Source organism: Opisthocomus hoazin, chromosome 2, assembly GCF_030867145.1.
Source record: "Opisthocomus hoazin isolate bOpiHoa1 chromosome 2, bOpiHoa1.hap1, whole genome shotgun sequence".
Classification (NCBI taxonomy): Eukaryota; Metazoa; Chordata; class Aves; order Opisthocomiformes; family Opisthocomidae; genus Opisthocomus; species Opisthocomus hoazin.
The window spans coordinates 101,116,436-101,132,214 of record NC_134415.1 but is presented as its reverse complement, the minus strand read 5'-3'; the positions used below and the strand labels follow the sequence as shown (position 1 = coordinate 101,132,214).

The following is a 15,779-nucleotide window of genomic DNA, read 5'->3' as shown; positions in this document are numbered from 1 at the left end:
CACTGGACAGCTGCTTGCTCACCCCTCCCCTTCCCCTGCAGCAGGATGGAGAGGAGAAATGGGCAAAAGGAAAAACCGACAATCGATTCACAGCCCGAAAAATGTTCGAACTCCTGGCCAAGACAGGATTCAAAACTCATGGCAATAAGAGAGAAAAAGCTGATAGATTCCTCCCTCCCCACCAACTGCTGTTCATAAACTTAGCATGACATTTATGATACAGAATATTTTCATTGGCCATCTTGGCTATCTGTCTGCCTATGCTCCCTCCCAGCTCCTGCGCACCTGCTCATTAGCTGAATATGAGAAACTGCAAAGAGTCCTTGACTTCAAAGCAATAACTGGAAACATGAGTGTTATTAACATTCTTATGGTACTAAATCTGAAACACAGCAGCTACTGGGAGGAAAATTAACTCTAGCCCAGCCTAAAGCAGGACAACAGGTTAGGATGTTAAGAGTCTGGAAGGGTGGACAACTGGATGACTAAAAAGCTGGCTTGCTAGCTGGGCTCAGAGGCTTGTGATTAACAGATCATACTCTACCAGGAGGCTTGTTCCAAGAGGATTACCCTCAACTCTGCCAGAAGGCTCAGAAACCTGAGAGGCTTGAGAGTGGAATCTAGTAGTAAACCCTGAAAAAAAGACAACTGTGAGTACATCAGACTTTTCCACATCTTTTGGCACTAGGTCCACCTCCCCACTGAGAACCAGGCCCACTTTTTCTATTTGCCTTACTTTTGCAGCCAATGTACATATAGAAATCCTTCTTATGGCTTTGCACATCCTCTTCTATTCTCAGCTCTTGCTGAGCTCTTCCTTTCCTAATTTCAACTCTGCACACCTGGGCAATGGCTTCATATTCCTCCTAAATAGCCCATCCCTGTTCCTTCTACCAAATGTGTGCTTCTTTTCTGCATCTGAGCCCAGTCAGGTGTTTCCTGTTCATCCTTGCTGGCCGTCTGCCATGCCTTCTTGACCATTCTCTTCCCTGAACAAGGAAGAGCAGTAACTGGAATACAGCTGCTACCAGACTAAGAATTAAAGCATGGATTAAGGCTCTAGTTAGTAGATGGTAAGTCACTTTGAGAGGAGAAAGAATATTTATGTCCTGACCTTGGATCTCAGGAGAGGGAGAGGGAATCAGCAGTCTAAACTTGGTACTTCAAGTCAAATATTCAATGAGATCACACCTTACTGTTCCATGTTCTTTCTGGCCCAGGAAATCTTGGCTCAATAGTGTTGAATATGAAGTAGTACGGCAAAAGTACCCGCTCCTTTCCTTACTGTGCTGGTTTTGGCTGGAATAGAGTTAATTTTCTTCATAGTAGCTACTACGGGGATACATTCTGGATTTGTGCTGAATACAGAGCTGCTTAGATGTTTTCATTATTGCTGAGCAGTGCTTACACAGAGCCAAGGCCTTTTCTGCTTCTCACACCGCCCTGCCAGAGAGTTGGCTGGGGATGCACAAGAAGATGGGAGGGGACACAGCTGGGACAATTGACCTCAGCTGACCAAAGGGATATTTCACACATCATGCTCAACATATAAAGCTGAAGTGAAGAAGAAAGAAGCGGGGGATGTTTGGAGTATATAATAACCATTACACGTGATGGAACCCTGCCTTCCTGAGAATGGCTGAACAACCTGCCTGTTGATGGGAAGTAATGAATGAATTCCTTGTTTTGCTTTGCTTGTGTGCGTGGCTTTTTCTTTACCTGTTACAGTGTCTTAATCTCAGACCATGAGTTTTCTCACTTTTACTCTTCCAATTCTCTCCCTCATCCCACTGCAGGGGAAATGAGCAAGAAGCTGTGTGGTGCCTAGTTGCCAGCTGAGGTTAAACCATGACAACAGGTTAACTTACAGCATAGACAATATAGGACTTCTCAGGAAAAAGCATAAAGTAAATTTGTCCCCTCATGATGATGTGTTCACTGAATATAAAATTCCCAAAACTTAGGTGAATGCTCTAATTATTAAGCTAAAAGACAGACACCACTACCTTCACATTTAGCAGAGAAACCCAGTTCTGTCAGTATACACATTAAATCTGTTCTTGGCATGCTAATCAGTTTTGGCCTCTCTTAATCTGCATGCTGCATCTTGATTTGACATCTCAGGGAGCATACCATGAGATTCCTCCCCTCTGACTCTAAATAAATAGCCACTTCAGTTAGTAGTGTAGTTGCTCTTCTTCCTCTGGATATCAATAGCAAGGAATACAGACAGAGGTTTGAGAAGTGCAGATCCACTCACTGCCAGAGTCAGCCGGCAGTACGAAGCTGTAGAAGTAAATGGAGAGGTCAAAAAGATAAAGAAAACCTCTCTCCCTTTTCTTTGATTAGATCTTGCGGGACATTTTTGTTAGGTCAGCCTGTTGTATAAAAAGCAGATCAGAGTTTTCATTGTCATGTAGACAAGATGAACAGCAGGTTCTGAGGCCTAGGATAAAGAAGGCTGGGGCTCAGAGCTGGCATTAAAGATAAAATACGAGATCAGCTATTTAAGCCAAGGTTTCGACTTGTTTTAACATACAGCTTACATGCACCCTTAGTCAATTCCAAATGTCAGTTTGTACTGATCTCATAGAGATGGTAAGACTGTAAGGGGAGACCTGAGACTAAGAGAATAGCTGTTCAGAATTAAGGAATGATTATTGCTCTGTAGAGATGATGATTGAACCTTCACAGCAAAAAGTGATTTCATGGTACTTACTCATTTTTAGGTATCATTTTTGGATCAGACATCCAATAGTCAACAGTTTGAATCAGAATTTTGAATTTATATATCTCAGTGTAACGCACATCCTCTTTTAGTCACTGAAATCTTTTTGAGTATTGGGTGGAGGTGTCAAGGTGTTGGCAGGGGCCGGGGCGGGGTGCAGGGAGCTGCAAGGCAGCTTCTGTGAGAAGAGACCAGGGGCTGCCTCAAGTCAGATACAGACAGCTGCAGCTGGCTCCAATGGACCAACTGTAAGACACAGCTGAGCCCTTCAGCCAAGATGGTGACACCTCTGTGAAAGCGTATTTAAGATAAGGCAAAAAACTGCACAGGCAGAGTGAGAAGGAGGGGGGAAGTGAGAAACAATCCTGTGAGCACCAAGGTCAAAGAAGGAAGGGGAGGAGATACTCCAGGTGCTAGAGCAGGTATTTCCCTGCAGCCCGTGGAAAGCACTCCTGACACAAGCAGTTATCCATGCTGCAGCAGCCCATGGAAGACCCCATGCCGGCACAGGTGATTATTTCCTGAAAGAACTGTGGCCTGTGGAGAGCCCATGCTGAAGCAGGCATATATTGAAGGACTATAGCTTGGCGAGAGAACCCACACAGGAGCAAGGGAAGAGTGTAAGGAGGAGGGAGCAGCAGAGAGAAGCTGTTATGGATTGACCACAACCTCCCATTACCCATCTCCTTCTGCCACTTGGAGTGTGGCGGTAGAGGAGTTGGGAATGAAGTTCAGCCAGTGAAGCGGAGGGGGGATGAAGGACAGAAAGTGTTGCTTTATTTTGTCTTTGTTTCTTACCATCAAAAAAACTATTTAATTGGCAATCAAATATATTAATTTTCCCCAGGTCGAGTCTGTTTTGCCCATGACGGCAACTGGTAAGTGATTTCCCTGTCTTTATCTTGACCCATGAAGTTTCTTGTCTTTTTCTCCTGTCCTTCTGAAGCGAGTGACTGAGAGAGTGGCTGGGTGAGCAGCTGGCCAAGGTCAACCCAACACATTTTAGGAAAAAAACTTCTGTCTTTCCAGGAGATCTTAGAATTATTTAGTTAACCTCAAACAAAGAAAATCAGAAAATAAAGACTTAAGAATGACCAAGTCCATCAATGAAGGTAGTAATGACTCTGTAATCCTAGAATCTTTCAATAGAAGCAATTAGGACTTACCAAAGAAAATTCTACAGTAAAAAAATCTGTATTCTTCTTAAACCCATTTTGCAGCAGACTTGGTGACCCAGACACTTGAATGTAAAATAAATTTCGTATGGACATGAAAAATATTTCACTTGGGGTATGTCTGAATCATCTGGATTATACTTTGATGTAAGGCTATTGAGATGGTAAGATTTACAAAAAAGTGATTAACACCTCAATCATGAAAACGACCTTCAGGGTAAGTGATTATAATACATTACATAATTACTTGTTCATTTTAAGATGTTTTATTGTGCAGCCAAAGGGAAAGTAATATTAGTGTTTTAATTAACAGGTTTTTAATATAAAACTCAGTGGAATATACATATATGCATTTTTTTATTGTTTTATTCTTAGATAATTGTGTACCAGTACACATTAAGAATGCAACAGCACATTGATTTGTGATAATAAAGATATAGCTATACTCTTTGATTATATTTCCCTATTTTGTTTTTAATTTTAAATTGCTGATTATATTCTAATTTATAAATCCACAAACAGTTGTAAGAGTTCTACTTGTTTGCACTGTATCTTCAGATTTTCTAACAAAAGTTTAGTAACCTACCAAACCAAAATTAAATCTGACATGGGTTTTGATTCTCCTTTGATTTCCTTAGATTATGAGAAAATTTCCTGTATTTATAGGAACATTTGTGAAATCAAAGGACTCTGGAATCATACAAACAGTCACTGAGTAAGACATATTTTAAAAGGTATCTGAGTGCTAAAAGATGACTATGTAAGCATGTTCTTTTCTTATTTGAAAGATCTATCCTCTATATACACTGTCTTATATTTGATACATTACAAAGCATAATGTTTAGAGTTGCTTGTTTCTTTACAACATTTGGAGTATAAATTCAACAGTTCTTGTTAATACCATCAACACCCATCACTCCAGCCAACGAATGACTGACCGTTTAGTCAAAGTTTCACAATGTTATACCTAACACTTAGGTACCATCAAGGTACAAACAATAAACAGTAACAACTGTGACCTTGAGTAAAGAGCTATTCTACTTAGGACTTTTAGCCACTGATTTTTCCACAGTTATTTCTATAAATGAAGCCAGACTTCTCTCATGTAAATATCGGAGGTATAGAACGAGAATGATCAGACTGAAAAATTGAAGAGCTCACAGAATTTTGTAGCTGACTGGTTACCTAGAGACTTTATGCTATGCTACTGTTAAGTTTCTTTGTGGTATCTCAGCATTAAACATCAAAAACAGTTTTCCAGGCCCTTGTCTTAGAACATGGAAGTTTAATCCTATTTAAAATAAATTGATACTTTTTGCAATGCAGTTTAAAAATGGGAAAAATTAATGATGTTTCTGTGTGCTTGGAAGTGAGTGGTCAAACTAACGAAAGGAGACAGTTTGTAGCTTTAGTATGCTTAAGTCATAAATCTCAAGGAACACTTATGTCTGTTTGCAAAGATTCTTTTGGGCAACAAGGATGATGTATACCCTATATATACAGTTGCTAAAGAGCAAATACAGATAAAATAACAGCAGCAGCTGATAGAGCTGGAACAATTAGATCTTGTGTGATCAAGAGTACCAAGTGGAAGTGAGCAGCACAGTGTCATGGAGCAAAACTGGCCAGCCAAAGCAAGTAAAAAAATAAGAGGGGCTAAGCTGGGGATGGAAAGTTCATGTCACTGGGTCATCCGCACCTTTGACGCAGCCTCGATAGCCAGCACGATTGAGGAAAACCATACATATGTAGAAGACTACTGCAGAAGAGAGAATGCAGTCATCCCTAGAAGGAATTTTGCCAAAAAAGAAAACAGAGGAAAGGAACTGCCTACTTTTGAAAAGGATTAGTTGCTTCTTTGGTATTATCTTCCTGTTACTCTTCTCTTCTTTCTAACACAGTATCGCTTTATTAAGTCAATTTTCATTTTGGGCTACGGAAAAAACAGTTTCCCGAGTGCTCAGATCTCTTAGGTATATTTTCCAAAGTATCTGGTGTGAGGACTTTAACCAGGGTTTATTAGTGATTTCCAGGGTTTAAGAAGACCATTATTTCTGCCAATTACATCCTGACAGAAAGGATACATCTGTGCATTTTTCATATGAACTGTGATCACTTTTTGCAAGAGTTTACCTGAGCTGCAAAACAGTAGATTTTATCTTAGCAGTGTTGAGAAAAAATAAAAAAAAATTAATGTGTTTTTTTTAAACAGCTAGTTCAAATGAAATAGAATAAATCCAAAGCAAGATAAGTTTATGGAAACTTAAAATTTTAAATGATACATCAGCTGTCAAAATTTTAGAGCTTTCAGAGCAGAGATCAGTATCTAAAAACTGCCTTCTCTAAGAAATTAAATTACATGATGACCAGAAAAAACATTCAAAATGTCTGATGGAAGTTAATACTTTTAAAATAAGTTTTTATAAATAAAATAAATGTAGTAATACAATTTAGCCTAACACATTTAAAGTATTGCAATTTGCTTCCTGTTTCCATTCAAATTCATAAATCTATAATATTTTCATAATTATAGTCAATGATTAAAGCTACCTCTGTACAAGTACATTAAAACATTTTTGAAATTCAAACGATCATTTAAATCAATACACACCGTTATGTATCTTTAAAGACACCTTGTCCATGACAAAAAAAAGGCTATTCCTAAATTTATGAAATTACTGAAGATGAAAGTGGAAATACACCTGTCTTTCAAAGAACTAAATTATTTTTGTTATACTATTATAAATTCAGTATCTTAAATACTAATATTTTATAGTTTTAAAGGATGTTCTTTCACTATATATAATTCCAAAGCTTCGTACTCTCAAATAGTATAATTTCCTTTTCTGTAGTGTAGGTAACTTAAAAAAAATTGCTAAATTAAATATGAAAAATCAGCTATTAGCTATTTGAATTGTAATTTCTAGAAAAAGTTTTCAAAACCTCAAAATACCAGAGACCTACTTTACAATTCTGTGTGCTTGTCAGGGAAACATACACTTGACATGCTCTTACTGTTCCACAATCCAGAAAAGCAGTGTCTTGCTCTGAAAAGACCTTGCTTTGAAATCAAATTACTTTTACTCACACCTGGGCCTGCTAACACTGCAACTTCATTTTAAAGCCTTAGTTCAACTGCCATACCAAACACTTTTTATTGGATGAATTATTCCTTCAGACTTAATCTAACTGGTACATTGCATAGTAGATGTTCAACATTGCATAGTGCATGTCCAACCAGTGTCACTTTAAGGGCGGGGATCACTGGTTATAATTAAGCGATAGGCAATCTATCACTAATTTTTGAGTAAGTGTCAGTGTTTGATAGACACCTGGATATCACACCACCCTTGTTAGTAAATAGTAAGCTACTATTCTTGTAAATACACTAAAAGAATTTCTACCAGTAAATAGCTACTTGTAGTAATAAACGACTATTACAGCTGATTAAAAGCAAACTCACAAAAACCTCCTGACAAAACCCAACATCCTATCCTTGCAGGTTAAACATGTTAGGGAAAAGAAATCAAGTCAAACTGCTTAGTCAATAATGAAGAATCATAAAAAGAAAGCACACCTGCAGATTTCTTGTTCCTTTTCAAATTAGTCTCATAAACTCTTCGGGTACAGGTATCTTGTCTTTTATGAATACAACCGGGAATTCTTACAGAACCATATACATAAAGGTGAACACAGCTGTTTTACATCTATTAGTTAAAATCATAAATCTGCAGCACTGCTGTCTAATGAACCATAGTTTCTGAGATATCTGAGAAGTACTATTCAGAACACAGCCTTTCTGAAGAAAATATGGGGGTGGAGGGGGAGCTTTTAAAAGTTTAGACAGCAGAATTATATAAATGTCAAGGATAATTTTGAAGAACACTGCACAAGCAGTATGTCGACTAAAGTTTGTGGTGAACGGAAGAAGGATATACAGCTATATAGATATTCCCAAAACTGTACTTGTTCTTTGTACTATGGAGAAATTACATTCCTCTCAGTTCAGTGGATGTGAACTGCATCCTTTCTAATCTTATGAATTTTGTGGTATTCATCACAGGCTGGAACGGATAGGAAAAAAACATTTTATGCAGAAAGAACGTAGAAAGATACAACTTGAGGCAGACAACTATAAACATTTCTGCAAAGAGTCATATGACCCCATGTTTTCAGGTTGCTTAAGCTGGATATATCAAAACATTAAGTATGAACTACTAGTTCTTCAACATGCAGAGCATTTAAACAAATGTCAACCTCATTTTAGAGAAATTTTACTGCATCGCTACTCATTAAATATTTTGTCATTAGTTCTGTAAAAATGTAAAGATTAACACTAAAGGCAACAGTGTCAGCCCAACAGGTCAGTAAAGTCCAAGTGTTACTATGGTTCTGTGCAAATTCAAAAGACAAAGTAGGATTTTATTATATTTGTAAATTTTACTCTATATCTGTGATAATACTTTTTTTCTTGGCTGAATTCAGAAAACATTAATTTCCTTTGCACCATAAAATCTCTCTTCTCATGTGTTTCAGCTGAATGTATGGGTGACTTAAGATATCATAAATCAAGACTTAATGCAAATAACATCTTGAGCTACTTAGCAAGAATCGGATCGAAGTTCTATTTGAATAAATACTGATTTATCCTCCAATAAGCAAATGAGCCTGTGTACTCTTTCTTGGTTTAGTTGAGGCCATTGCTACAAAATAAACAACATGTAAAACCTGTAAAATAGCCTTCTTCACTGTGATAGGGAACGGACCATACCTGTGAATCCAGGGGGACAGTAACACTGATAGCCTCCAAGCGTGTTGATGCAGCTTCCCCCATGCAAGCAAGGCAAAGTTTCACACTCATCTACGTCCATCTCACACAGAGACCCATAGTATCCAGGTACACAGTTACAGATGAATCTTCAGAAAAGGGAAAATCAGGTAAGTCAACAGAAGTAAATAACATGAACTATTCCTATATTCTGAAGCTATATGTGAGTCCTGATGCTAAGCTGGTGTCCCTAATCATCATCCATATTAAGAGAATTAACAGACTTCTTATTTCCATGTTTCTGAAGCAAGTAGAAAAAGTGTGCACAATAATTTTAGCTGAAAGTGTAAGGAATGACTTAAAGACTAATGTTCTTTTGACACAAGTCTCTGAATAACTGTAGAGTGTTATGGAACAAACACAACATACAAATTTTTCTCTTGTTTACACTTAATATTTAGTAAACATTTACATTAGAAAAGGTCATTGTTGGAAGCTGAAAAGAGAGATGTAGCAATTTCAGGATCTATTTCACTGTTATTCCAAATTAAAAAAAAAAAAAAAAAGGTAATCAGGAAAAGAACAAGTTGTTCTGAAGACAGTTTCCCTTCTGGTTTCCTCTCAGGTCACATAAACAAATAGCTGAGTCAGTAGCATCTGCCTACCTCATTTTAATGCAGAATCCTGGTCATATGCTGAAGGCCCCATCCAAACCTCAAGGCAGCAAGCAGACTTTACACACAAGGAAATTATGGAATTGCTTTTCATTTACTAGTAACTAACCTGTTTACAAGATCCAGGCAAGTTCCACTGTTTTTGCAGGGTCTTGATAGGCATTCATTAGTTTCCACCTCACATAGTGTTCCAGTAAAGCCATGTTGGCAGGAGCACCTAGCGAAAAGGATGTCACTATTACTTTTTAGTTTAATATAGAATGATTCTATATTAAAAAATGTGGCAGATTTTGAGTGGTACAAATTAGGTGGTTCCAAAATTATGTTTGCTTTTTTCTGATCATTACAAAGTGCTGTACTTTAACAAGCTTCATAAGTACAGTGACTACAGCCCAAGATATAAGATTTTTGTGATTATTAGTTGAAAGCCATAGGCTTTGTGCTGACATCACTGTGCAAGGGCTCAGAACTTGACTTGGCCTGAGCTGGTTTTCACTTTTTTGGCACCTGCCCTGGAGCCAACTGACTGCTGTCTCTCATGCTTTAGCTTCAGCTCTGGGAACAGCACCTATGGTAAGGGTGTGACACACAGGGACAATCACAGTGTTACAAGTAATAGCCTTTTGTGTCCGTGTGGGCTGGGGAAGCTGGTAAACAGTACAAAGGAAGTAAATAATGACAAGGAAACATACAAAAATAGCTCCAAGTAGCCCTGAGACTGAAGATGAGAAAACCCGCACTGTAAACATCACACTTTTCCTGGCAAAGACTTCTAGATGCTGTTGACTTGTAATAACACTGCCAGTTCTTCTTGAGGAAGACTGAAATCACTGATCGAGCACCCAGACAGACATTGTGAGGGTAATCATAACAACAGAGACAAGAGCTAGGTAACTGCAAGATTTATTATGCAACAATAACTATATTGTTCATGAAACTGTTTTCTATTAATTTGAGCTTGGACTATTAGTATTATTGTAATTGGACTAATAACAACTGTCCGTTATATTTTGATTGAATAGTTAAGATTTTAATTCGCCTACAACAGATTTTTGGACCTATGTGTATGGTGTACATGTACGTCTTTTTGACCACAAGAAGATTTTAAGTGTAAAGTAACAGTAAAGAGTCAAACACATCACTAAAAATGATGTACTACATCTCTGAAGGACAGCAAATGTTAACACAGGCAAAGCACCAAAAGAAGAGAAAAATGATAAACATCCACGTATCATATTGAATATCTGTCATTCAAATAATTTTCCTCACCTGTAATGGTTAATCCCGTCCACACAGAGACCTTCATTCTGGCATGGATTGGAGATGCACTCGTCATTGTTAATTTCACAGTAAGTACCTTCGAATCCTGAAACACAGATTATATTAACTGTGAATGAGTGAATACTACTACAGAATGTGAATATAAGGATCACAGATCCTCTTGGAGGTTTGACTGTCTGAGCTTAGGGTCAACTTGAGACAACACAAGTGGCAGGCCTGAGAAACCTCAGCTGCTGTTCAAAAAAGAACCGAGAGAAGCATCAGTGGTGACTACCCCTTCTCTTGAGAGCATGTAAGTTGAGGCTCTACATATGTGCATGTCTAGCCGTATACCTGTTTATCTGGATTCTGATTTTGGCCTTCAGACTAGCTCCCTGGCTTGACCTTGGACCTGCCCCACTCCCTGTAGACTTGGCTGGCAAACTGGTGTACTACTTTGAGCCTGGACACCGTTGTTGTCCCTGCCCTGCTTGCCTCATTCAGATACCGTCAGGCAGGACCCTTGACAGTGAGGTCCCCTCCCTGGCAGCCTTGATAAGACTTCCTGTCTTACCTTCGCTTTTGGAGCAGCCAGCCGTCACTGCTCCCTGACTTTAAGATCACAGGCAGCAAGTGGATGCAACCCTAAATAAACTTTCTCCAACTACTTTTGTTCCTTAGCTTCAATAAATTCATTTCCGGATTACAAGACTTCCGGAGTATGAGAAGTGTTAATGTACTTTAATGAACCTGAGAGAACAGATTTGGATGGAGCACCTGGCTAAATATACTGGGGAAATATAATCCATTTTAAGGGACTGAAAAGGCTTTCTGGGGGAGTGTGGGACAATATGAGAAACTAAAAGCTAGTTCAATAATTAATACATTACAGAGCATAATGGAAGTTAGAGAGACCACATTTATTCAAAGCAGTCAATAGATGAGAAAACATAATGGGTTTTAAAATTTAAATGAAGAAAATTGTGATCAAGATCTTATCTGCACAGTACATTACTTGCATAATACATTACATTTACCTGTGTAAACATCCCAGAATATGTGCTAAAGAGAAAGCAGAGATTTTTTCAGTGATATAAGAATATTAGTTTTGCTCTTAGGCAGCATACTACGTCTTACAACGTTCACATAAATAAGTGTTCTACTAAATACATAGTTGTGCTAAAATGATATACAGTGGAAGAATTATAGCTACTTAGTTGAATTTTGCATGAATTGAATATATGTTTCAGCTGATGTAGTAATGAATCCATTACAATGAAGAAACTGTTTGCACTGTGGTGACTATAATACATGACCCCTGACAACAGAGTGACTGAAGAGCATTTATGGTGTTCACCATAGATATCAAAATTAAATTAAAATAACTATAAAAACAGCCACTAAAATTCAGTGTGTATTAAATAAGTATGATGAAGCCTTTACTGGACTCTCTGTTAAAACAACAGGTAAAAATTGTCATCAGTACTTTTTTAGGTACCAAAATAAGGATAGCAATGACTTTTATTGCTGCATTATGCATTTGTGGCTTTCAAAGTATTTCGTGAAAGTGGGGAAATCATGAAAGATCGCAGTTAGCATAGTATGGCTCATTTTTTATCTAGAGAAAATCATTACTGGAAAAATTAAGTGGCTTGGTGAGAGATGTAGGGAAAGCTGTAGAGAAAAATCTCTGCTGGCACTCCAAAGTCCGATCTAAACATCAGCCCACATCAAAATAGTTGGTATCTTTTTCTTACTAAGATTTTTCTCTTCAACAACCTGACTTTCTAGACCTGACAGAAATAACTCCTGAATACTTGCTTAAGGTTTCATAGCAGTGTCTGCTACGAAGCTGGAAAATAAAGGCTGAAATGTATCTCAAACTAATCCTTCAATTATAGTCACCTATATTCTTATGATGTTATCCTTTTCTCAGAAATATCTTGAGCGTGAGTGATACCCTCATTTATTTCCCATCTGTATGATGTTTCACAAAAGCTGTGTAAAATATTTGGTAGAATAAGGTACAAAAATCCTCTGTCCCTCTGCTTTCAACTAAAACGGTTAATGGGAGACACTCAAATTTGCTTAAAAGGACCTGAAAAATATTAGCAGTGTTATTTAACATTATTTCATTCATAATTTCTGCACGTCTGTGCTTCAGTACATTCATAATTTATGGAGCTTGTTCAAAAGATGTTTCAATACAGGCATATGCTAATAGGCCAATTTTAATCCATTCCTGATACATGTTTTCAGAGTAAATTACGAAAATAAAGAAGTATAACACTGCGCACATCACTCGTACAAACAGTTTGTCAAACCTCAAAATGTATACTGCAATGTTAGAATAAAAATTATTTTAATATACTTGGACAGATACTAATCATACTGCTTTCAGATCCAAAAGAATACTTAAAATGCTCACACCTAAGTGGAACTGGTTTAAGGAAAAAACAACCTCGGTAGTTTATTTACATAGTGCTTGTTGAAGCTATAAGATACATCATGGGTCTAACATTCATGGACTTATGTAGTTCTTGTATTTGACATGAAAGTCAAGCACAATTTAAAGGGTAATGTAATACACCAGGTTATTTGGTATAAGCTACAACTGCTGTCGCATATAGCTGTGATCTTCTGGGATACTTAAACTGAAATTAATGCATGGATGCAATTTTTACAGTAATGTAGACATGTTTCCAAATTATTTCATGTGTTGCAAGAAGAAAGAAAAAAAGATAATGAGGGAAACTGACTTAAAAATCTTTAAGATGTCAGTTATAGTACGGAAACAAACATTTTTCAGTTGCAAAGAAATTTGCAGTATGTAAAAAAGCATTCACTTAATGCAGGCAACAGAAAATTAATGTTTTATTTGTAGTTTATACTGTGAGTGCAATTAATTTGTTTGACTTACAAAACACAATAATTTTTATTTTAAGCAAACTGTTTTGTAAAGTGTTACATTACTTGAAAGCCTGAGAATATGCACGGTGCTGTAATGCATTGTTACTGTAACAAAATTTAGTACTATCTGTAGGAAAGTAGTATGCACATTTAAAATGCAACTACTTGTTGTCTTTGCTACTGCAAATCAGTCAAACTTAAGATCCAAAATGTAAATCAATAGCACATATAAATGATTTGATGTAGGTCTCCAGTCATATACTTTACAAGGTAGCTTTTCCACGCGTCAAACCTGAGTGACACATTGAAAATGCAATTTTTGACTTCAGTGCTTTTTATGTGGAAAACCTGAAAATTTTCTGAACTCAGTTCAAACCATTCTGAACTTCTGAATGAAAAGATGCATCTAATCAATAGGGAAGAGCAAATGGCATATGTTGTCACTTGTGAATACAGAATTCCATTAGATACCTGCTCAAAATCTCCAATACTGTAGTCAAGAAAAAAGTGTTGTTTTTTTTTTTTTTTTCCCCAGGTGTCCAATATAAAGGATAGACAAATATAAGTATAAAGTCTGGCAAATAAACAAATGGTTTTTATTTGCCAAACATTTACAGTATTTTTCCTGCCATAGCAGAAAACCTGAAGATGTACACAGAATCTCATTGGTATTACCACTTATCTACTTTTTTTTTTTAATTACAGGGAGACAGTACTTCATTTAAAGTGTTTATTTGCCAGTTTAGTGAAAATGTATAGGCATTTTTGAAGAATTGAAAAGTATCTTGGAAATGCTATGCTTTCATAATAACAGCAATTTCAAGATTTTCAGAAATTAACAGAGATTAAAAACAACAGAAATTATTGCAATTATTTGTGTTAGAGAACTTACTTTAATTTCTGTGTATTTTTAACAGCTTAACCAGCATGAAAGTGACTTTAATAATATGAGGTCTAAAAATACCTTTGTTCTACTGAGAAATCACAAAAGCAGCCTATTTAATCTCAAGCCTAGTTTTCTCATACTCAACATTAGCACTAGTGGGTGTGACAGTATGCTCAAATTTGCTTCCAATTTATGTGCAGAGAGGATGATATATTCATTTTAGCTTACAGAAATTCCAGCATCCTGTGGCAGTTTTGCTGTCAACGGATGAAGCATTAAATGCTGTTACTTAAGATGCAACAGATCCTATTGTTCCTCCCGTTTCTCTGAAATATGGGAAATGGCTACTGCGTGTCTCAACTTTGTCTATATGACTTCTGTGAGCTGCAAAGTGTAGGAATATGCAGCGCAGAAGCTACACATCTGCTGTCACAGTTATGGTCATTTTCATCTCCTTATTCCATTGCAGAGAAATATTACAGAATTTACGTCTGCAGCTAACACAGAGGACTAACTGGATTCTTTCCCCATAAGCTCTATGCTGTTTTACTCATCAGCACAGTATCATAAATTATATGTCTCCTTACTGTGAACCATTTACGAAACAATGTTTGCAAGCAGCAGAGATATCACAATAGCCCTATAATCATTAGTATAGATATTTAGGTTATTCAGTATAACATAGGTATGTACGCATATCAGAATCAAAGTTGTGTGAAATGTTAGATGTGGTAAGAAGGCTATTTCCCTTTGTGAATTATGTATGCATGTGTCTGAAAAAGAAACTAGCAATGAAGGGCTCAGAAATTTGACAACAGCAATCTCCAATTTACATAACTTCTGTTCGTTAGCATCTACTAAATAGTTCAGCTTGATATTATAAATTTTGTGGATTATGATAATTTTCACTTAATCTTATTTCAGATAGAGGCTGAAAAATAGTTTATCTCACTCTAGCTATAAGATGCTACAGACAAAAATAATCATTATCATGGTAGGACAAAGGATATTAAGAAAGAAGGTGTCACGGGGGTTACTGACAGTAGTCTGGTACGAGCGGTGAGGAAAGTCCTGGAAAGAACTGTTTGAAACAAGGACTTCAAAAATTACCTTTAAACATCAAGAACGGAACCATAAAGTCTCGCTTTTGGAAAGGATATTTGGAGGATAAATAAAAAATAGGATGGCTAATTCCAGTACAAAGTTTCTCTTTAGAGATGACACAGTACTCTCCTTAGATCGCACAAACACCTTTTCTGGAACAAGACACTTACTTTCCCTACACCCTAAAACTGGTGGTTGTAACTTTATGACTCATGCTATTCCTCTTGCATAAAACAGCTTTTCAGCTTCTATCTTTGTATCTTCAAAGATACAA

The 15,779-nt window shown here is 37.0% G+C and overlaps 1 protein-coding gene across 1 annotated transcript in view; it reads right to left on the bottom strand.

Annotated features, from left to right (window-relative positions):
• The window catches only part of EYS (eyes shut homolog), a 966,530-nt gene that overhangs the window by 542,579 nt on the left and 408,172 nt on the right, over window positions 1–15,779 (bottom strand). The window contains exons 24-26 of the mRNA XM_075414597.1: window positions 10,615–10,711; window positions 9,455–9,562; window positions 8,675–8,820 (exon numbers count right to left, since the gene is read on the bottom strand). Of these exons, the coding sequence (XP_075270712.1) occupies window positions 8,675–8,820; window positions 9,455–9,562; window positions 10,615–10,711 (351 nt within the window). The remainder of the gene's footprint in view (window positions 1–8,674; window positions 8,821–9,454; window positions 9,563–10,614; window positions 10,712–15,779) is intronic.